The 22,113-nt window shown below is 43.9% G+C and overlaps 1 protein-coding gene across 1 annotated transcript in view; it reads left to right on the top strand.

The window, feature by feature from the left end:
* LOC117350295 (annexin A1-like) overlaps nt 1-22,113 on the top strand; it is a 105,827-nt gene that overhangs the window by 40,203 nt on the left and 43,511 nt on the right. The window contains exons 5-6 of the mRNA XM_033924533.1: nt 15,988-16,101; nt 17,764-17,854. Of these exons, the coding sequence (XP_033780424.1) occupies nt 15,988-16,101; nt 17,764-17,854 (205 nt within the window). The remainder of the gene's footprint in view (nt 1-15,987; nt 16,102-17,763; nt 17,855-22,113) is intronic.

Here is a 22,113-nt window from a genome sequence, read left to right as displayed (position 1 = left end):
TGTTAAAAACCAGAACTGCTGCTTAATTGACTCTGTGTATTTAGCACCATTATCCATATTGGTATCGGTGCTTAGTATATGGAAAATTTAGTGACTTCACTAGCACTAACTGTTTCGGCCTGCTGTTTGGCAAGTGTTAACTAATTGTATAATGTTATCTGGATAATTTTTTTACCTCCTCTAAATTGACCCACAAATAGAGATAACATAAGGCCATTTAACAATTTAAATGACCCAGAAATTATCCTTATATGTTCGTTTGTGAATGCATAATTGCCTTTGAATGTCAGTCTTATAAAGTATAATTATTTATTCATATGGAGCATTCTTAGATCAAACAATAAACCTCTGTCCATAGTGGGCATACTGCAGAAAATGGAATGTTCCACTTTACAGCTTCAACATAAAATATCTAATAAGATTCAAATTCTGATGTCTCACTACTGAAACAGAGAAAATGAAGGCAGATAAAGGCCATATGGCCTATCTAGTCTGCCTTTGCATGCAATCTACTAACCTTTCCACTCCCTTATCTTGGGAGAAGTACGTTAGGTCTCTTTCTTGAATTCAGTTACGTTTTTGGTCTCCACCACCTCCACCAGGAGGCTGTTCCATGTATTCACTACACTTTCTGTGAAAAAAGTATTTTCTGAGGTTACTTTGTCTATTTCCTTTCACCTTCAACCTATGGTCCCTCATTCCAGAGCTTCTTTTCAAAGAGACTTGCCGCATGTACATTCATGCTATGTAGGTATTTAAACGTCTGTATCATATCTCTCTTCTTTTGCCTTTCCTCCAAAATATACATATTGAGAGCAGGATACACAAAGCTCTCCAACTTTTAACGATCATCACTAAACCAGTTTGACTGGTTTAGCGTTGGACCTAATTTGCCAGCCAGATGTACAAAATGGCCCACTGTGTGCTTTTCAGTGCATTCGTTCATTCTCCAATTCTGTCATGCAAATAACCTCATTAGTATTAAAACAAGGTCATTAATATTAAAATGAGCCTTCCGATTGATGCCCTAACATCACTAAGGGCTCCTTTTATGAAGCCACGCTAGCGGGATTAACGCTTGCGACTTTTCATCACGCGTTAACCCCCGCGCTGGCCTAAAAACTACCGCCTGCTCAAGGGAGGCATTAGAGGCTAGCGCAGATGGTGGTTTAGCGTGCGGTATTACGCGCGTTAAACCACTAGCGCGGCTTGATAAAAGGAGCCCTAAGGCATCTAGTGGTGGCCTGCTAAGGGCCCAAAAACTAGACCTCTCAGTAACTGTTATCTTTTATAGCAGAAAAATGAGTCACTAAGATGATCAAATACAGTAAAACCTTGGATTGCAAGTCACTTGGTTTGCAAGTGTTTTGCAAGACAAGCAAAACATTTGATTAAATTTTAACTTGATATACAAGCAATGTCTTGCAATACAAGTACATACAGTATACACACATCACAACTGAGTCGATGGTTCTTCTCTCTCTGACACTGCAGGAGTGTAGTGACTGTTCTAAACGAGCGAGGTCTTGCAATAAAAGTACGTATAATATTTTGTATTAAAGTTTTTGGGTTGTGGAACGAATCGTCTGAGTTTCCATTATTTCCTAAGGGGAAATTTGCTTTGATATACGAGTGCTTTGGATTACAAGCATGCTTCTGCAACGAATTATGCTTGCAAACCAAGGTTTTACTGTATATTTTTTAATGACAAATTAACAAACAGATATTAATTGTCATCACAACTTTCAAACTGTCATAATTGCTTCCTGACATTAACTTCTACTGTTCATCTTTGGCATACCTACTCACTTTCCCTCTGAGTAAACTAAACCGATGGTGGGCATATCATAACTATACAGACGTCAATCTTCAGAACCTCTTATGATTTATATATCATTTCAAGTCCCCATCTTGTATATCTTTCTAATCATTTATGCCCACCACCACCTATCATCCTTAATCTTATTTTTATTTATTAATAACCCAACTTTTTAGTTTAATACCCATGTAATACCCATAAATAATATATCTAACAAACCATTCATATGAAACCTATGACTGAACAGACATTTCACTTAGTATATAGGGCAACACTTATCTTAGTGGATCCTGCCACCGTCAACACTGACATGCAGTAAAGGCCCTATGGGAGGGGCCTTAAGCACCTGAGCCAATCATGGCCTTAGGCCCATCCCAGTGCATCCCAGAATGCACCAGTAAGGGAAAGAACCACCATTTTGTAGAGACAGGCCTGACGCATGAGGGACTGTGCATCCCTCCTGCTCCCTTCTACAAAATAAGGTTTGGGAGTGGCTGGAGCCAGTGGCAGTGGCTGGAGGGAGTGGGCATCCTAGTCTCACCTATTAGCTCTCCCATTCCCCATCTCACTCCTCCCCAGCCTTCCATTCCATATTTAATCTGCTTCTACCCCTTGTTATCACTGTCTTCTTTTCATTCCTTCCCCTCTCCCCCATCAGCATCTCCCACATGGTTTCACCATTCCCAGCATCATCACCCTCCAACCTTCTAGGTCAGCATCTGCTCCCTCTTTCTCACCTCCCAGATAGTGTGATATCTCCCTGTTCCTTTTCTCTTCCCTCCTGTCCCCTTCCAGCATTTTCCCTTCTTCTCTCTTTCTCATTGTACAAAATCTCTCCTTCAATTTCTTCTACTCTGGGACCCAACATTTTCTTTCTTCCATACCCCTCCTGTGTATCTCTCCCATTGTCCACCATTTCTCTCTTTCTCTCCCTTACCCCCTGGGTCCAATATTTATCTCTGTCCCCTCCATTGCCATATCCAACACCTCTCCCTCTCTCCATTGTCCACCATCAATTTCACTCTCTCAGCACTGTTCCTTGTGACCCTGGGGAAGTCACTTAATCCTCCATTGCCCAGATAAAAAATAAGTACCTGTATATATGTAAACTGCTTTGAATGTGTAACCACAAAAAAGCGGTATTCAAGTCCCATTCCCTTCACTTCCTTTCCCTTCTACCTTACAACCTAGGTCCAATATCTCTCCCCTCCCCATAAAGCATCTCTCTATCCCCTCCACTACTATGCCCAACATTTATCGCTCTCTTGCATCTCTCCCTCTCTTGCCCCTCCTCCCATGCAGCTCTCCCTTTCTTGCCACTCCATGCAGCATGTCTCCCTCCTTCCCTTGTCCAGCAATTTTCCCTCTCTTCCCTTTCTTCCATTGTCCAGCCTTTCCTTAGCATCTCCAGTCTAGAACCCCCACATATGACAGCCAGCATTGTGGTTGTGGTGGAGAGCTTTGCAGCCTTGTATCTCCCTCTTCCTCCCTTTAGAATCTTCTTTCTTCAACATGGCAGTGGCAGAGATTCCTTCTCGCTGCCTGCGGCTGACCCAGAAGCCGCCTTTCTGCCACTTTCCACCTTACAGAAATTGGAAGTTATGTCAGAGAGGGGCGAGATGTGGCAGCAAGCACTGAGTAGGAATTGCTGCTACTGTCGTTTTGAAGAAAGAAGCTTCTGAAGAGAAGGTGAAAGGGAGATACAGGGCCATGGAGCTTTTCCCCCACACATGCCATTTACACCATTGCCGGATGGACCTGAATCCAAACTGACCCACCCAGGCTCACCCATGGCTATGCCCCTGGCCTGAAGTGTATGCTGCTTTAAATTTCAACTAGATTTCCTAATGTCTGTTTGAAACAAGAACAAAATGTGTGCCGGACTCATTTGTGGGAAACCAAATTGATAAATGTGTAGATAAGTCCACATTTAAACAAAATCTTTCAGCCTTCTCAGATAAACAGTGCAAGAAACAATTGTGTAATTGTCCAGCCATGCTACTGTGATTTAGTCATAACTGCTGAATATACAGCAGATTTTAAGTTATATTTTAGTTAAATCTCCCTAGTTTTCTTTTTTTAACTTGCTTTGAAAGTAAAGTCCAAAAGGAAAATATCAAGTACATAAAAAAACATTAATGAACAGGGTTTATTTATATTTTCTTTGGGCCATTAGCTATGTTCATTTAAGGGCTAGATTTTCCGAGGCCTTTTCCCATTCTGTATCTGTCGAAAAGAAATCCTAGTACATCAGTCTCCAAGACTTTAAAGCTTGTCTGGTTACAACAGTTTATCTGTTGTCATGGTACAATAGCAGGAATACTCCTCGTCCTTAAGTTTGGTGCCAGATGCTAGTCATTGTGATTTTGTTGACTTTTTCTAGTGAGTCGAGGTGACCTTATTTCCTTGTAGCTAAGATACACAGTTGCTTGCAAAGTAGGAACAGCAGAATTGGTTTAGAAATCAAAGTGAGTTTATTCAAACACTAAGGCCTGGTTCTCTAAAGCAGTGTTTTTCAACCTTTTTACACCTATGGACCGGCAGAAATAAAAGAAATATTCTGTGGACTGACATCGGTCCGTGAACCGGCGGTTGAAGAACACTGGGCTAAGTTGCGGGCCAGACCCTACCCAATCTCCACCCCAGACCCCGCCCCCATAATAGTACTAATTGCACCTTGCACATCCTGTGCCTCATCTGGAAGCCTTCCCTCTGATGCTGCAACGTCAGAGAGAAGGCTTCCGGTTCAGGCGCAGGATGCCCGTAGGAGCCACTACCCGTGGCTTTCTGCACTGAATCAGTTGGGAAGAGGGAGCTGGCTCAAAGATAATACCGCATCGATCGCACCGTGGACTGGTGGTTGAAGAACACTGTTTTGGGCCTGATGCACGTGCTGGCCCTGTGGACCGGTAGGAAATTTTTGTGGACCGGCACTGGTCCATGGACCGGTGGTTGAAGAACACTGTTCTAAAGAACGCCGATCTGGGAAGCTGCCTAAGAAGTGGCCGCTGATCATGTGTCAGTCACGCCCTGGCGTCCTTTAGAGCAGTGTTCTTCAACCTTTTTACACCTATGGACCTGCAGAAATAAAATAATTATTTTGTGGACCGGCAAACTACTAAGACTGAAATTTTTTTTTTTAAACCATCGCCGCCCCGTCCCCGCGAGCTCGGTCCCACAAACCATCTGTTCCCATTCGCACAAGCCTCAAATAGTTATAATTTTATATTGAACATATTTTATTAAAGTATAAAAAGAAACAATATTCTATACAATTGTCATTTTATAAATACAAATAATACAGGGCAAAGATCAACAAAACCCCTGTCTCCCCTCCCCTTCACATATATCCCCTCTACTATCAAGAAAACTGAATAAGCCAAATTATTACAGAATGCTACACAAATATCAAGTAACAGAATACCACAGTCACACATGACAGGAATGGTGTTAGGGGAGTGGAACTAGGGCAACTGCCCCCTGGTCAGAGAGAGCCTTAAGCCAGCTGGAAGCTAAAGAAGCACTGTCTGGGCTTTGCACTCCCCAATTATGTCTAGCAAGATACATATTTCAAATCTGATATATTTGAATCACAAGATAGAAATAAAATTTATTTTTTTTTTACCTTTTGTCATCTCTGGTTTCTGCTTTCATTGCCTTTTCACTCTCTTCCAGCCAGTGTCTGCCCTAAGAACATAAGAAAATAAGAATTGCCACTGCTGGGTCAGACCAGAGGTCCATCATGACCAGCAGTCCGCTCACGCGGCAGCCCTCTGGTCTAAGACCAGCACCCTAACGGAGACTAGCCCTACCAGCGCACGTTCTTGTTCGGCAGGAACTTGTCTAACTTTGTCTTGAATCCTTGGAGGGTGTTTTCCCCTATAACAGCCTATGGAAGAGCGTTCCAGCTTTCTACCACAGAACTTCCTTACGTTTGTACGGAATCTATCCCCTTTCAACTTTAGAGAGTGCCCTCTCGTTCTCCCTGCCTTGCAGAGGGTGAACAACCTGTCCTTAGCTACTAAGTCTATTCCCTTCAGTACCTTGAATGTTTCTATCATGTCCCCTCTCAATCTCCTCTGCTCAAGGGAGAAGAGGCCCAGTTTCTCTAATCTTTCGCTGTACGGCATCTCCTCCAGCCCCTTAAACATTTTAGTCCCTCTTCTCTGGACCCTTTCGAGTAGTACCGTGTCCTTCTTCATGTTCGGTGACCAGTGCTGGACGCAGTACTCCAGGTGAGGGCGTACCATGGCCCGGTACAGCAGCATGATAACCTTCTCTGTCTCTTCAGTCCAGCATCTGCCCCTTCCATTCACTGTCTGTCTTTCCCTGCCATCTCTCCTCCTGCCCCCCCCCCCCCCAATTTGGTCTGGCATCCATCATCTTCCTTCTGTTCACCTCATGGTCTGGCATCTCTATCTTTCCCTCCCCCCTGTGGTTTTTAGCATATCTCTCTTCTCATTTCCTCCACTCAGATCTGATATCATTCTCTGCTCTCTCTTCCCTTTTCTTCTCTGGTCTTCCTTCTCTATTTTCTGCCTCCATCTAAATTAAATTCTTTCATACTATTTTGTCCCGTTTCCCTCTTTTCACTGTGTCTACGCACAGCTTGTCACCCCTTTCCCTCACCCCTCACTATTTTCTTCCCCCTTTATTTATCTCCTCCTTCCATCCAGTATGTGTTCTTTCCCCACTTCCATTCAGCATATGCTCTCCCCTCTCAACTGACATCCATCTGCCTTCTGCTCTCTCTCCCTTCTTCTCACTTCCATCATCTGTCCCCTTCTCTCTCTCTCTCATCTCCTCCATTCCATCATCTGCCCCTTCGCTCTCTCTCTCTCTACCCCCCAACTTCCATCATCTGCCCCCCTTCCCCTCACCTTTGTGGGTCACTTTCTTTCCCCTGAGGGTGGCTCATGTCAGAGGGGAAGCTTTGGCCGAGCAGAACCGCTTGCAAGGAACAGTGGAACTTACTTGATTGATGTCAATGCTGGGGCCCGTTGCCGTTTGAAGGAAAAACAAAAAGTTGGAAAAAAGTGACCTGCAAAGGCGAGAGGAAGGGAAACCTCCAGGACAGCTGCTCTTTGCCCTCCTTCAGCGGCCCAAGAGTCCGGACCAACAGCGGCAGCTCTGTGTACTTCTAACTTCGGCACAGAGCTGCCCTTAATCAATAGTTTAGCGCGGTTTCATGAGGCAGCCTCGGGGCCTTTGATAGCCGGCCCGCTTCGATGATGCGATGTGGGCCGGCCTAGCAAAGGGTGCCTTATGAAACCGCGCTAAACTATTGATTAGGGGCAGCTCTGTGCCGAAGTTAAAAGCATACAGAGCTGCCGCTGTTGGTCTGGAGGTGCGGAGACAAGGCAGGAGGCAAACGCGGTGGAAGGCAGGAGTCCCGGCACAGAAGACTGCAACAGGAAGTTGCAAGTCAGCTGACGCCGGCCTTTCGTTGCGGCGGGGACCGAATCCTTCACGGACCGGCAAGATTTTGTTTGCGGACCAGCACCGGTCCGCGGACCGGCGGTTGAAGAACTGTGCTTTAGAGAATTGCATCTTTTTTTTTCTAAGAGGCAAAACAGAAAAGCCCCTCATCTTAGGATACAGACGAAACAACAAGGAAAGACAAGGGGGATGTCTTAAACAACCAAAACAAGTCTATTATGAATAAAGACTTGTTTTGGTTGTTTAAGACATCCCCTTTGTCTTTCCTTGTTGTTTCATCTTTTTTTTTTTTTTCTAACAGATGCTTTAAACCAGGGGTGCCCACACTTTTGGGGCTTGCGAGCTACTTTTAAAATGACCAAGTCAAAATGATCTACCAACAATAAAATTAAAAAAAAATACTGTACGCATAGAATTGTCAATTATCATTCCTATTCCGGGGTTTTTTCAAAGAGGTCAAAGCAGATGACTCTATGCACTGTCACCTCAGTAATAACCATACAAAAATAGACAAATACCCACCCCCCTCCCTTTTTACTAAACCACGATAACAGTTTTTAGCGCAGGGAGCTGCGCTGAATGCCCAGCGCTGCTCTCGACACTCATAGGCTCCCTGCGCTAAAAACCTCTATTGCGGTTTAGTAAAAGGGGACCATATTGTAAAATATAGACAGCAGATATAAATTCAGACACATTTTGATCACTAAATTTAAAATAAAATCATTTTTCCTACCTTGTCTGGTGATTTCATGAGTCTCTGGTTGCACTTTCTTCTTCTGACTGTGCATCCAATCTTTCTTCCCTTCTTTTAGCCTGTTTGCTTCCTCTCCTCCTGACTTCATTCCCCACCCCAAACGTTTTCTTCTTCTCTCCCTGCCCTCTCTTTCTTTCTCTCTTCATGCCCCTTTCTTTTTTTCTGTTTCTCTTCTTTCCTTCTGTCTCCCTGCCTGCCCTCTTTCTCCCTCCCTGCCCTCCCCCAAGCCACTGCCACTGCCGCCGGATAACAGGCCCCCAAAGCCGCCCGCCGCCGGCCAAGCTCTCCTTGCTTCGGGCGCACCAGCATTCCTCTCCCCGACGTCAATTTTGCCTTCGGAGAGGAAGTTACGCTGGCCAGAACTTCCTCTCTGAGGCAGAATTGACGTCGGGGAGAGAAAGGCTGATCGGCCCAAGATCGACCTATTGGGAGAAATGCTGCCGGGTCCTGCCTTTGAGGAAACAGAAAGTAGGCAGGACCTGGCAGCAAGAAGAGCAAATCGCAAGCTTCACTGACCAGTCTCCCGCTTTAGCCCGCGAATGGGGCTCTAACATGTGCGTGCCAGCTTCCCTTCTCTCCCCCCCTCCTGACATAACTTCCGGTTTCAGAGGAAAGAGAAGGGAAGCCAGTACAAGCGCACGTTAGCCCCCGGAGCATAAATTCTCCAAGCCGTTTTTTTTTTTTTTAATGTTGAGCAGCGGAGGCAGCAGCAGAATTCAGGAGCAGGCCAGTCAGGAGGGGAAAAAAGAGAAGGGAACCCGCTCTGCGATCGACTGGGGTCGCCTGAGCGAGCGACCTGTCGATCGCGATCGACGTGTTGGGCACCCCTGCTTTAAACGTTTGCTAGCATTTTATAGGCTCACATTTAAGGTGTCTGTCTCACACTTATGGAGACACACAGGGACACTTACGGATGACTAAGGCTACTTCCGGTGGAAACCAAGCCCATGACAGCTTTAGGCATCCCTAAGCGTCTCTATGCATCTCTGTAGGCATGAGACAGATGCCTGCAATATAGGCATCGTTTACCACATCCATTAAAAAAAAGACATGTGTCCCAGTTGGCTGGTGAGACAGTGGTAGGTTGCCTACTTCTGCCTACAATTGAGATGCCATTTGTAGAATCAGCCCCTAAGAATACAAAATTTGACTGAGACTGTGAAAATAGATTCAGGGAATAAAACACAAAGACATGAAACAGATCTCTCTCATGAATATTTATTTTGGATATCCTGAAAACCTACCTAGCTGGGGGTTCCTGCATGACCAGATTTGAGAATCACCGGTATAATTGGTTTATTTGCTGACCTAACGTTACCTGGTAGAATTTAGATTGAAAGTTGCCACTAAGGCCCAAATTCTGTATATGGTTTCCTAAGTTTCATGTGCAAATCGGTGCTTATACCCAATTTGCGCATGTAACTTAATTATGTGTATATGTGTTGCATTTGTGCATTCGTGGATGCCATCCCAACGTTGGAAGCTTTTCAAAACAAAGTGCTCGGTTTTGGAAAGCCATCTGGACCCCCGGACATGTCCTCAAAAGGAGGACATGTCCGGGGAAATCCAGACGTCTGGTAACCCTACTCTTCCCTAACAAACCTGTGTACATTATACATTTTCACTTCTCTTAGACCAGTGTTCTTCAACCTTTTTACACCTATGGACCGGCGGAAATAAAATAATTATTTCGTGGACCGGCAAACTACTAAGACTGAAATTTTTTTTAAAAAACCATTGCCGCCCCGTCCCCGCGAGCTCGGTCCCATAAATCATCTGATCCCATCTGCACAAGCCTCAAGTAGTTATGATTTTATATTGAACATATTTTATTAAAGTATAAAAAGAAACAATATTCTATACAATTGTCATTTTATAAATACAAATAATACAGGGCAAAGATCAACAAAACCCCTGTCTCCCCTCCCCTTCACATATATCCCCTCTACTATCAAGAAAACTGAATAAGCCAAATTATTACAGAATGCTACACAAATATCATGTAACAGAATACCACAGTCACACATGACAGAAATGGTGTTAGGGGAGTGGAACTAGGGCAACTGCCCCCTGGTCAGAGAGAGCCCTAAGCCAGCTGGAAGCTAAAGAAGCACTGCCTGGGATTTGCACTCCCCAGTTATGTCTAGCAAGATACATATTTCAAATCTGATATATTTGAATCACAAGATAGAAATAAAATTATTTTTTTCTACCTTTTGTCGTCTCTGGTTTCACTCTCTTCCAGCCAGTGTCTGCCCTAAGAACATAAGAATTGTCACTGCTGGGTCAGACCAAAGGTCCATCATGACCAGCAGTCCGCTCACGCGGCAGCCCTCTGGTCTAAGACCAGCACCCTAACGGAGACTAGCCCTACCAGCGCACGTTCTTGTTCGGCAGGAACTTGTCTAACTTTGTCTTGAATCCTTGGAGGGTGTTTTCCCCTATAACAGCCTCTGGAAGAGCGTTCCAGCTTTCTACCACAGAACTTCCTTACGTTTGTACGGAATCTATCCCCTTTCAACTTTAGAGAGTGCCCTCTCGTTCTCCCTGCCTTGCAGAGGGTGAACAACCTGTCCTTAGCTACTAAGTCTATTCCCTTCAGTACCTTGAATGTTTCTATCATGTCCCCTCTCAATCTCCTCTGCTCAAGGGAGAAGAGGCCCAGTTTCTCTAATCTTTCGCTGTACGGCAACTCCTCCAGCCCCTTAACCATTTTAGTCGCTCTTCTCTGGACCCTTTCGAGTAGTACCGTGTCCTTCTTCATGTACGGTGACCAGTGCTGGACGCAGTACTCCAGGTGAGGGCGTACCATGGCCCGGTACAGCGGCATGATAACCTTCTCTGTCTCTTCAGTCCAGCATCTGCCCCTTCCATTCACTGTCTGTCTTTCCCTGCCATCTCTCCTCCTGCCCCCCCCCCCCAATTTGGTCTGGCATCCATCATCTTCCTTCTGTTCCCCTCATGGTCTGGCATCTCTATCTTTCCCTCCCCCCTGTGGTTTTTAGCATATCTCTCTTCTCATTTCCTCCACTCAGAACTGATATCATTCTCTGCTCTCTCTTCCCTTTTCTTCTCTGGTCTTCCTTCTCTATTTTCTGCCTCCATCTAAATTAAATTCTTTCTTACTATTTAGTCCCGTTTCCCTCTTTTCACGGTGTCTACCCACAGCTTGTCACCACTTTCCCTCACCCCTCCATTATCTTACTATTTTCTTCCCCCTTTATTTATCTCCTCCTTCCTTCCAGTATGTGTTCTTTCCCCACTTCCATTCAGCATCTGCTCTCCCCTCTCAACTAACATCCATCTGCCTTCTGCTCTCTCTCCCTTCTTCTCACTTCCATCTTCTGTCCCCTTCTCTCTCTCATCTCCTCCATTTCATCATCTGCCCCTTCTCTCTCTCTCCCCCCCCAACTTCCATCATCTGCCCCCCTTCCCCTCACCTTTGTGGGTCACTTTCTTTCCCCTGAGGGTGGCTCATGTCAGAGGGGAAGTTTTGGCCGAGCAGAACCGCTTGCAAGGAACAGTGGAACTTACTTGATTGATGTCGATGCTGGGACCTGTTGCCGTTTGAAGGAAAAAAAAAGGTGGAAAAAAGGGACCTGCAAAGGCGAGAGGAAGGGAAACCTCCAGGACAGCTGCTCTTTGCCCTCCTTCAGCGGCCCAAAAGTCCAGACCAACAGCGGCAGCTCTGTGTACTTTTAACTTCGGCACAGAGCTGCCCCTAATCAATAGTTTAGCGCGGTTTCATGAGGCAGCCTCGGGGCCTTTGCTAGACTGGCCCGCTTCGATGATGCGATGTGGGCCGGCCTAGCAAAGGCCCCGAGGCTGCCTTATGAAACTGCGCTAAACTATTGATTAGGGGCAGCTCTGTGCCGAAGTTAAAAGTACACAGAGCTGCCGCTGGTGGTCTGGAGGTGCGGAGACAAGGCAGGAGGCAAACGCGGTGGAAGGCAGGAGTCCCGGCACAGCGACTGCAACAGGAAGTTGCAAGTCAGCTGATGCCGGCCTTTCGTTGCGGCGGAGACCGAATCCTTTGCGGACCGGCAAGATTTTGTTTGTGGACTGACAACGGTCCGCGGTCCGGCGGTTGAAGAACTGTGTCTTAGACCATTGCTACTTCTTTCTCAGACCCTCTGTGCCTTAATGTCTTCCTCCTCCTCTCAACTTATTCTGTTTTCCATAGCATCACCCACCCATGCCTCCTCCAGTTCCCCATTCTACTGTATACTTCTCTGTTCTTTACTTCCTCCCAACTTGACCTGCCTTGCCCCCTACTAATTCCTTCCCCCACTGGGTTCTTTCTCACTCTGCCTTGCTCAGTGCCCCCCCCCCCTTGCAGGCTAGGCACAACCATTCCTCATAGTTCCTAAGCAGATTCATTCGTGCATTTCAACATTTTTATCCTCGCCCTTCCTGGCAAGGATCATATTCCTACTCCCCCTTCCCAGAGCCCCAGACACCGTTCAAATCTATAACTCACAGATTGAAATACAATAGCAGTTCCACATCCAGGAAGGTCCTATGAGATGCTCCACCACCTCAATGCACAAACCTTGGAACCTCAGATGGGAGAGATGGACTTGGTGGAGGGGAGAAGATGGATAGTGGATGGACTTGAGGGAGATCATGGAGAGGGGAGATGGGCTTGGGGGAGGGAGAGATGAACTTGGGGGAGTTAATGGAAAGGGGAGATGGGGAAGAGGGGAGATTGGGGGAGAGATAGAAGAAACAATGGATCTAAAAACAGGAGAGTGAGAGAGATGGTGGACAAAGGGATTTAGGGAGGGAAGGAGCAGAAAGGGAGAGAAGTTGTACACAAGGGATGGTGTCAGGGGGGGAGGAAGGATAGAGATACTGGATAGGAGGGTAGTTGGGAAGAGAAAGGGAGAGCTGGTGGAACTTGGGGTGGTGGGGAAGGAGGGAGAGATGCTGGATGAAAGGGTATTTGAGAAAAGGAGAGATGGTGGACCTGATGATGGTGGGGGTCCATCGCTGCAGCTACAGGAATAGAGATGAAAGAAAGGAAAGATGCCAGACCTTCGGGGGAGGGAAGGAAAATGGAAGGGGAGAACAGAGATGGAAGATGGATGGTTACCACAGAGAAAGAAGAAAATGACAAATGGGCAAGAGACCCTGGCAAGCGAGTTATCAGAAGACGTTTGTTGCAGAGCCTGGGACCAACATGATTTGAATAATGACCAGACAACAAAAGGTAGAAAAAATAATTTTATTTTTTGTTTTGTGATTACAATGTGTCAGATTTAAAATTTGTATCCTGCCAGAGCTGGATTTAACAGAGAGGAAAGGTCTTTTTTGTTTGTTTATTTTGTTTACACCACAGCGCCAGTGTGGTTAGGAGAAGGCAAAGGAGGTGAAGAGGCTATAAAATAAACACACCAGGATATTTGGGGAAAAACATCCAATTGGGCAAGAAAATGAAATCTAATCTAATCTAAATATTTTTTCCTGAATCGGACAACACTAGTTGGGAACTCAGTTAGCAACGACTCTAGTGCCTTCTGCAAAAATAGAAATTGGCACATCATTTGGTGGTAACAACTTTGGCACAATGCCCCCTCCTTTATTACTCCAGCACAACATCCTTTTTACTCTCTCCTTTCTTTGACCAGCAGCATTATACCCCCAATCCTCTCTTTTCTTGGCCCATATTAAGTGGAAGAATATGAGGTGGCACACCACTATAGCAGTATCCCCTCATTCATGATGACTTGCACAGTAGAGAATGACATGGTGACAAAATTCATCACCGTCCCCGTCCCCGCGGATAACCGCGGGAAATAATCCCATGTCATTTTCTAGTGTCTATTTCAACCTCGGTCCTTCTACACCAGCATTCTTCAAAGCAAAGCTTGCGGGTCAATGGTTGTGCCCAATTATACTCTGATTCTTCCCTCTCTCCTTAAAGAATGACATGAAGATGGTTTACCGCGGTTATCCGTGGGGACGGGAATGGTGATGAATTTTGTCACCGTGTCATTCTCTACTGCACAGCCACAAAAAGCCATAGACCCCAAAAGCTAGCCTGTGGCAGAGCTGTGCTGACATTGGGAATGGAAAGCCAGGGTTTAGCAGCTGAGCCAAGAGGAAAACCAAACCCAGAACCTCTTGCCTCTTCCAGATTCACCCATCTCTCTTGTAATCTCTTCCAGCTGCTGCCATGCTCTTCATAATGAGCCTACTTAGTCTCACACCACTCTCTCCCATAAGATTTAACAAGGGAATGCGTGTTTTAGTTTTGAGAAAAAAAAGAAAAGAAAATGGCATTACTCTCTATTCCCTTTTCAATTTGAAACTCAATCATAGGTCTCTGTATTTCAGAGCTGCCAAAAGGAAACAATTTTAAAAATATTTCTCAAACTGTGGCATCAAATACTGGCATAATCACTTCCTCCTCTTTCCCCCTCCCCACCCCCTATGTCCTTCCAGTACAATAACATATTAATTCTGGTGACTATAGGGCTGAAGGAGAAAGGCAAAATATAGCTATTGCCTACCCTTGATGCAGTTCAGTTGGCACAGAAATCTTTACTAAAATCTTAAAACAATTTTCCAATCTTTGTGTCTGTAGTTTGGCTTTTGTCTCTACTTAATAGTGCATTTTTCTCTGTCCCCAAATTCCTTTTTTTAAAGAATTCTCTCCAGACCTTCTTCATCACTTCTTTTCCTCCATGTACATTTGTCTTTCCATGGATTTTCTCTATAGCTTCTCTCATCTCACTTTCTTCTAGTCTTACTTCTTCCTCACTTTCATGTTTGTTCTCTCCATCATGACCCCTTCCCCTTTCTCAGTCCTACACAGCTGCTCTCTACCTCTTTATGTTTGCACCTTATATCACCTCTGCCTGCTCTTCTTCTCTTTCAGATTGCCTCCTTCTGCTAGCAACCTTCTCCCCACAGCTCACACTCTTTTCTGTTTCTACTCCTCCCTCCACAGCTCCACTATTAGTTCCAGTCCCTAGCACCCTTCTTCTCTTCCCTGTTCCCTTTACCCTGCCTCTTCCAGTATTTCAGAGCAGCATTGTCTCTCCTAACCATTTCCTTCACTCCTTTCTTATTCCATTTATTCCTCTCCCAGTATGTCTTTTTTTTTTTTTTTTTTTGTTAGCTGCTATAGTTATTGCTTTGGCAACATAGGTTAAATTGTCATGCCAATAAAGTTATCTGAAACTATTCCTTTTGTCAATGCCAGTAAGCTACACTTTCATGCCTCATTGGCAGCTGCTAGACTACAGCAACTCCCTCCTCCCCTTTATTCTATTGGACAAGCTGCAGGGGAGGTGAGAACAGTAACTAAGGTACAGAGGCACTTCCTCCATGTGTTTCCCTGTAGCTTTGCATCATGAAATTTGTTTCCTCAGATCTACAGATTTACAGGGAAAAATATTGGGGTGCTTAGGCACCCACAGCACACAAAGAGCAGGCACCTATGACTTAGGTTCTCTTTTACTAAGCCGCAATGGAGGTTTTTACCGCAGCTTGGGATGCTAAGTGCTCCAATGCTGTTCCAAAACTCATAGGAATTCTATGAGTGTCAAAGCAGCGACGGAGCATTTAGTGCCATGGGCTGCAGTAAAAAAAACCTCTATCGCGGCTTAGTAAAATAGGGAGTTAGTCAGTTAAGTGCCACTGAAAATTAATGGCTAGCTCCGACCAAGCAATATAACTGGTCAACGGCCAGTTAAATTGCTTTGAATACTGGCTCCTAAATTTTTTATTCTGGATCTAAAGTACTTGTAAATGTAGCTTATCATTTACCAATGGTTTAGATCAAAGAAACAAATATGTATATATAAGTACAAAACAATACATTTACAATATTTTTTTATTTTGAAACTAGAGTGGAGTTGGTACATTTTTGCCAACTCCGACTTCAACTCCACCCAAAATTGCTTCCAACTCCACAGCTCTGCCTTTAACATGATCCATGTGTATCTCCTGTTCTATTTTGTTACAGTGTCTGGTTGATGCTCTAAAAAAGAAACTCTCCAGTCATCTGGAAGAAGTCGTTGTGGGTTTGATGATGACGCCAGCCCAGTTTGCTGCCAATGAGCTCAAGTGGGCCACAAAGGTATACAATTCTTCCAGATGGAATTGTGTAATAAAAAAAATGGAGACTGACTGAATTTTTTTGCCTGTTACCATAAACATGGTTCTTTGATAAGGCCTGAGTCCTTTTTTATTGTGTTATGGTATAGAAGTGAGTATAACAAAACTCAAGAGAGTAGAAAATAATGTGTATACTCAACGACACTTACTGTTACACTCCTCCCTCTGTATTCGTGGGGGTTAGGGGCAGAGCCGGCCCGTGAATATGGAAAATTTGCGAATAACTTTTGGGCCACTTCCCTCCTACATCCCGGACTTTACCTGGTGGTCTAGCGGTGATGCTGGGCAGGAGCAATCTTCTTACACTCCTGCCCCGTGCAGAGCCGTCATCGAAAATAGCTGCCATGAGTTCCCGTTGTAGTCTTGTGAGACCATGGGAACTCACAGCAGCCATTTTTGATGACAGTTCTGCACAGGGCAGGAGTGTAGGAAGATTGCTCCTGTCCCGTGTCACCGCTAGCCCACCAGGTAAGGTCGATTCACTAGTGGGGGGGGGGGGGGGGGCGGCACCAAAAACCGCAAGTAGTCAAAACCGCAGGTGCCGAAACCGCAAATAAGGAGGGAGGAGTGTATTTAAAATCAAAAGAGCATTAGTAAAGAATCACATATAACAACTGTGTTATCAAATTAATGTTAACAGTGTCGCAACCCTGAGTCACCAGTGTGTAAATAATCTGGAAGAAAAAGCCTCACCGTACAGAGACCGGGTGCTAAACATTATGGGGCGTAAACACCTCATCGGCATAAAAAAAACTCCAGTATTCAAATCACCTTGGTGGTTCCATGCAATGCCAAAACACATTAATATAGTAAGGAGAAAAATTTAACACTCATCTATGTAAACGATCTGTTCTATTATACCACCATCAGGAGAAACACGATACTATGTCTTGTGCAGAATCCATTCCATCACAACACTGATGATGGCCAGCGTTTTGCCTCGGCAGCTACTTCAGGGTGTGTTAAAATAGAACGGATCCTTTACACAAATGAGTGTTATTTTTCTCCTTACTAGATTAATGTGATTCTGCATTGTGCAGAGCCACCAATGTGATTTGAATATTGTAGGGTTTTTTAATCCCAATGAGGTGTTTCTACCTCATAATGTCTAGCACATGGTCTCTATAGTATGGAGGTGGGGGGGTCTGAGGATTTTTCCTCCGTATTATTTATATACTGGTAGCTTGCAACACTGTTTAACATTAATTTCAGTTGTTATTAACATATGTTATATGTGATTATTACCAATACTCTTTTGACTTTAAATAATTGTAGAAGTATAGAAGTGAGTGTGTCAGGTTTAAATATGTCAAATAATAAACTAGCACAGGGGTGGGCAACTCCGGTCCTCGAGAGCCGGAATCCAGTTGGGTTTTCAAGAATTTTCCAATGAATATGTATGAGATCCATTTGCATGCACTGCTTTCAATGCATATTCATTGGGGAAATCTTGAAAACTCGACTGGATTGTTACCCACCCCTGAACTTAACAGGTCATGCACAAGTGACACATACTTTTTCCTTCAGATACCTTTCTTTGTTTTTTTGGTTTTTTTTTACCATCTCATGTTTTAGTTGTAGGCTATTAAATTACAGAACAGATTAACCGTACCTCCTTCCATAGGGTCTTGGAACTGACGAAGAAGCTCTGATTGAGATTCTGGTATCAAGCAGTAACAACGAGATCAAAGAGATTAAGAAGGTTTACAAGGAAGGTAAGTTAATGCTTAGACCCAAAGGGCTAGATGCACTAAAGATACTGACTCGATCACTGTCAGCCAATTCTCTGTCCGATTCTCCAACAGCGATCGATGCACTATCAAATTTGCATGCAAATGATTTGCACAGAGGAGCTCCTGCTTCAGGCTTCTTTGTCTAAATGATGGGCCTTCCCCTTCCCGGTGCATCATGTTATACATGGGGAGGGGCTTGACCAATCAAGGCTTTAGGCTCTTCTCTCAGTATCCTGGATACATAGGGAGGTTCCTAAGGCCTGATTAATTCAGACGCCTAAGACCCTACCCCTTGGAAGGGGCCTTAGGCGTGTGAACCAATCAGGGCCTTTGGGAAAAGCTGTATTGGCTGTATATTTCCCAGGTAACTGACCAGTGACCTAGCTCATAGGGATCTTTGCTGGAAAGAATCATTTTGTTTGTATTTGGTTTTTCTTAAATTTTTCCCAGTTTCATAGCATTTTTTCTGTTGGTTTGACACATCTCTTTAAAAAGGGAATTTCTAAGGTGCACTGAATTGATCTAACGCACATTAATTAACATAGTAACATAGTAGATGACAGCAGATAAAGACCCGAATGATCCATCTAGTCTGCCCAACCTGATTCAATTTAAATTTTTTTAATTTTTTCTTCTTAGCTATTTCTGGGCAAGAATCCAAAGCTCTACCCAGTACTGTGCTTGGGTTCCAACTGCCGAAATCTGTCAAAACCTACTCCAGCCCATCTACACCCTCCCAGCCATTGAAGGCCTCCCCAGCCCATCCTCCCCCAAACGGCCATATACAGACTGTGCAAGTCTGCCCAGTACTGGCCTTAGTTCAATATTTAATATTATTTTCTGATTCTAGATTTTCTGTGTTCATCCCACGCTTCTTTGAACTCAGTTACCGTATCAAAGAATGGACATTTTTATCCTAATCAATTAGTGCATTTGCATTACAACTGATTAGCGCAGAATTAGTACATAAGACTTTACTGCCTACAAAATAAGTGCTGATAAATGCTCATGCACTAGTTTTTGTTAATGGCCTTGTGCTAATGACAACATTAGTGCATGCCCAATATATACAACTGGGAAAAATTTCAAAAAGAGGTTTGTTCCCAAAATGTCTGAATAGGCAAACAACTAATAAAGGAACAAGCTACTTAGAATACCTTTTTAAACGAGTAAAGGTGCTCAGAATCCAAGATGGAAAAAAAAAACTTCAATTTGGGGTACAAACCCCTAAAAGGCGTTTTTTATAGAATCAATCATTGCACCATTTTGAGTAAAAAGGTAATAGAGAGTGCTTGTTGAGAAACACTCGAGTTAAATGTCCTTAAATGTCCAATAAAGTGATTATTCTCCAACTACTATATGAATTCTATGAGTTTAAGTTCAAAAAATAATGAGAACTTATCTAAGTGGGTTCAGATAGCGTTGACCCGGCGTTGACCCGGAGAACCTCGCCGGGTCAACGCTATCTGAACCCACTTAGATAAGTTCTCATTATTTTTTGAACTTAAACTCATAGAATTCATATAGTAGTTGGAGAATAATCACTTTATTGGACATTTAAGGACATTTAACTCGAGTGTTTCTCAACAAGCACTCTCTATTACCTTTTTACTCAAAATGGTGCAATGATTGATTCTATAAAAAACGCCTTTTAGGGGTTTGTACCCCAAATTGAAGTTTTTTTTTGTTTTTTTTTCCATCTTGGATTCTGAACATTAGTGCATGGCCATTAATTCAGAAAATGTAACGTGTGAGAGCTTGCAAAGGCCACTCTTTAGTGCAGCTCAGTAAATAGAGCCCCAATCAACGTACACCCTAAGAATGTAGCTGTCCAAAATGGTGTGGAAAATTTGACAAAAGTCTTTAAAATATCACAGAGGCAAAGGCATACACTGCAGAGCATGGCTGTAAGGGAGTCTATAGAGTTGTTATTTAATTCTTTATTAATTTTTATCACTAACATATGTTATATGTGATTATTACCAATACTCTTTTGACTTTAAATAATTGTAGAAGTATAGAAGTGAGTGTGTCAAGTTTAAATATGACAAATAATAAACTAGCACAGGGGTGGGCAACACCTATGGATTGGCAGAAATAAAAGAATTATTTTGTGGACCGGCACCAGTCCGCGGCCTGGCGGTTGAAGAACACTGGACTAAGTTGTAGGCCAGACCCCACCCATCTCTGCCCAATCTCCGCCCCATATCCCGCTCCCATAATAGTACTAATTGTAACACTATTTTTTCCATTCACTTTTCATTTATACACACAATATAATCTTATTAACCACAAAATTAAACTACACAAAACACACTGTATGCGTCTCAACATTCAATCCTACCAGAACACAGATAACCCCTAAGCAAATACAGGATCAAAAACTAAAAGTACTAATATATACAAACGAAACCCTAAGATTCAAGACTCTGCATACAGTACAAACCCCAGAGAAATAGAAACAAATGCATTTTTTCCTGAACAGTACAAAATACAGACAGCAGATGTACATTCTCACAATTGACACAATTAAATCACTAAGGGCTCCTTTTACGAAGGTGCACTAGCGTTTTAAGTGCACGCGCATGCACTGGATTAGCGCGCGCTAGCCGATAAACTGCCGCCTGCGCAAGAGGAGGCGGTAGGGACTAGCACGCACTAACGTGCCTTCGTAAAAGGAGCCCTAAATTTAAAAATAAAATCATTCCCCCTACCTTTGTTGTCTCTCTCCCTCCATGCTGTGCCTTAATTTCTGGCCTGCTCTCGCCTGGCCGTTTTATGCTGCCCCAGGCGTTATCTGCCGGCTGGCTCCCTCTTCCTCACTGACACAGTGCACAAAGCCATGGGCAGTGGCTCTTTGCGCATCCTGCAACTCATATGGAAGCCCGCTGCTTTGTGCACTATGGCAGTGAGGAAGAGGGAGCCAACCTGAAGATAACGTCACATCGATTGTACTGCAGACTGGCGGTTGAAGAACACTGTTTCAGGCCCGATGCACATGCTGGCCCTGTGGACCAGCAGGAAATTTCTGCAGACTGGCACCGGTCCACCCACCGGCAGTTGAAGAACACTGGTCTATAGGACACTACAACTCCCTCTGCTGGACACTCCTTCACAATGTCAGAGCCACCTTAACATAGGAAGCTCCTCCTTAGGGAGAAGTAACATGAGAAGGAGTAGTCAGGAAAGCAGCTTCGAGGAAGTATAAGAGATAGGGCCAGAGCTAGGTTAAGGAGGCCCAGGAGAGTAGGAGGAAGCAGTGGCCCCAGCATACTTCGTGACTATCGCTTCCAGACAGTGGCGTACCTAGGGTATGTGGCACCCGGGGCCCATCATTTTTTGACCACCCCCCCCCCCCCCCTCATGGAAAAATTTTTTTTTTTTTTTTTTTTTTGCAATAACCATGAAATGGAATAAATGGTCAGAATAGAAACAGGCAGTGAAAATTTTCTTTTATTGAACCTCATTTATGTAACCATTATTCCAAACATAACATAACATAAATTATGTCGGAATTGTCATGACATCAGAAGTACATATGGAGTAGTTGCAGGTGATGCTTGGGACAGTTCTGATTATGTTAGTTTGGTTTTATGTGTTTTTTGAATAGAAGGGTTTTTATTTCTTTTTTTAAGGTTTTGTAGTTTGTGGTCGAGGTCAATAGGTTGTAGAGTTGGGGGTCAAGTGTTGCAGCTCGAATGGCTAGGAGGTTGTCGAACAGTTTTTTTCTTTTGACGTTTTTGGTTGGAGGGTGTGTGAATGGTGCGTGAGTTCTCCTATGTCTGTTTGAAGTGGATTGAATTATTTAGCTGAAGAAATTAGTTACCCCCCCATTCCACACACATTAATTCTCTTCCATTTTTGTTCCCATTATAAAAAAACACTGATAAGTTCCCAGGAAAAAAATACATTAAAATAAGAAGTGAAAACAAAGGCCCCTACAGATGAGAACATAACATAAGAATAGCCTAACTGGGTCACACCAATGGTCCATCATGCCCAGTAGCCCATTCTCATGGTAGCCAATAGTGCTGCCCGATTCAGAGAAAAATATTTCATTCGATTCGATTCACCCTGTTGAATCGATTTTTCGATTAGATTCACTGTTAATGACACCGCTTTTTAAGTTTAAACAAAGTATAACAATAAATTTCACAACAACAATAAATTTCACAAAGTACTTAAAAAAAAAAAAATCACATTTTTCCATTAAAGCAGTTCTGGAGACATTTGCTTGAACA

The sequence above is a fragment of the Geotrypetes seraphini genome, chromosome 1 (genome assembly GCF_902459505.1).
Source record: "Geotrypetes seraphini chromosome 1, aGeoSer1.1, whole genome shotgun sequence".
In the NCBI taxonomy this organism is placed as follows: Eukaryota; Metazoa; Chordata; class Amphibia; order Gymnophiona; family Dermophiidae; genus Geotrypetes; species Geotrypetes seraphini.
Note: the sequence above shows the minus strand (reverse complement) of the source record. Positions and strands in the feature narration are given on the sequence as shown.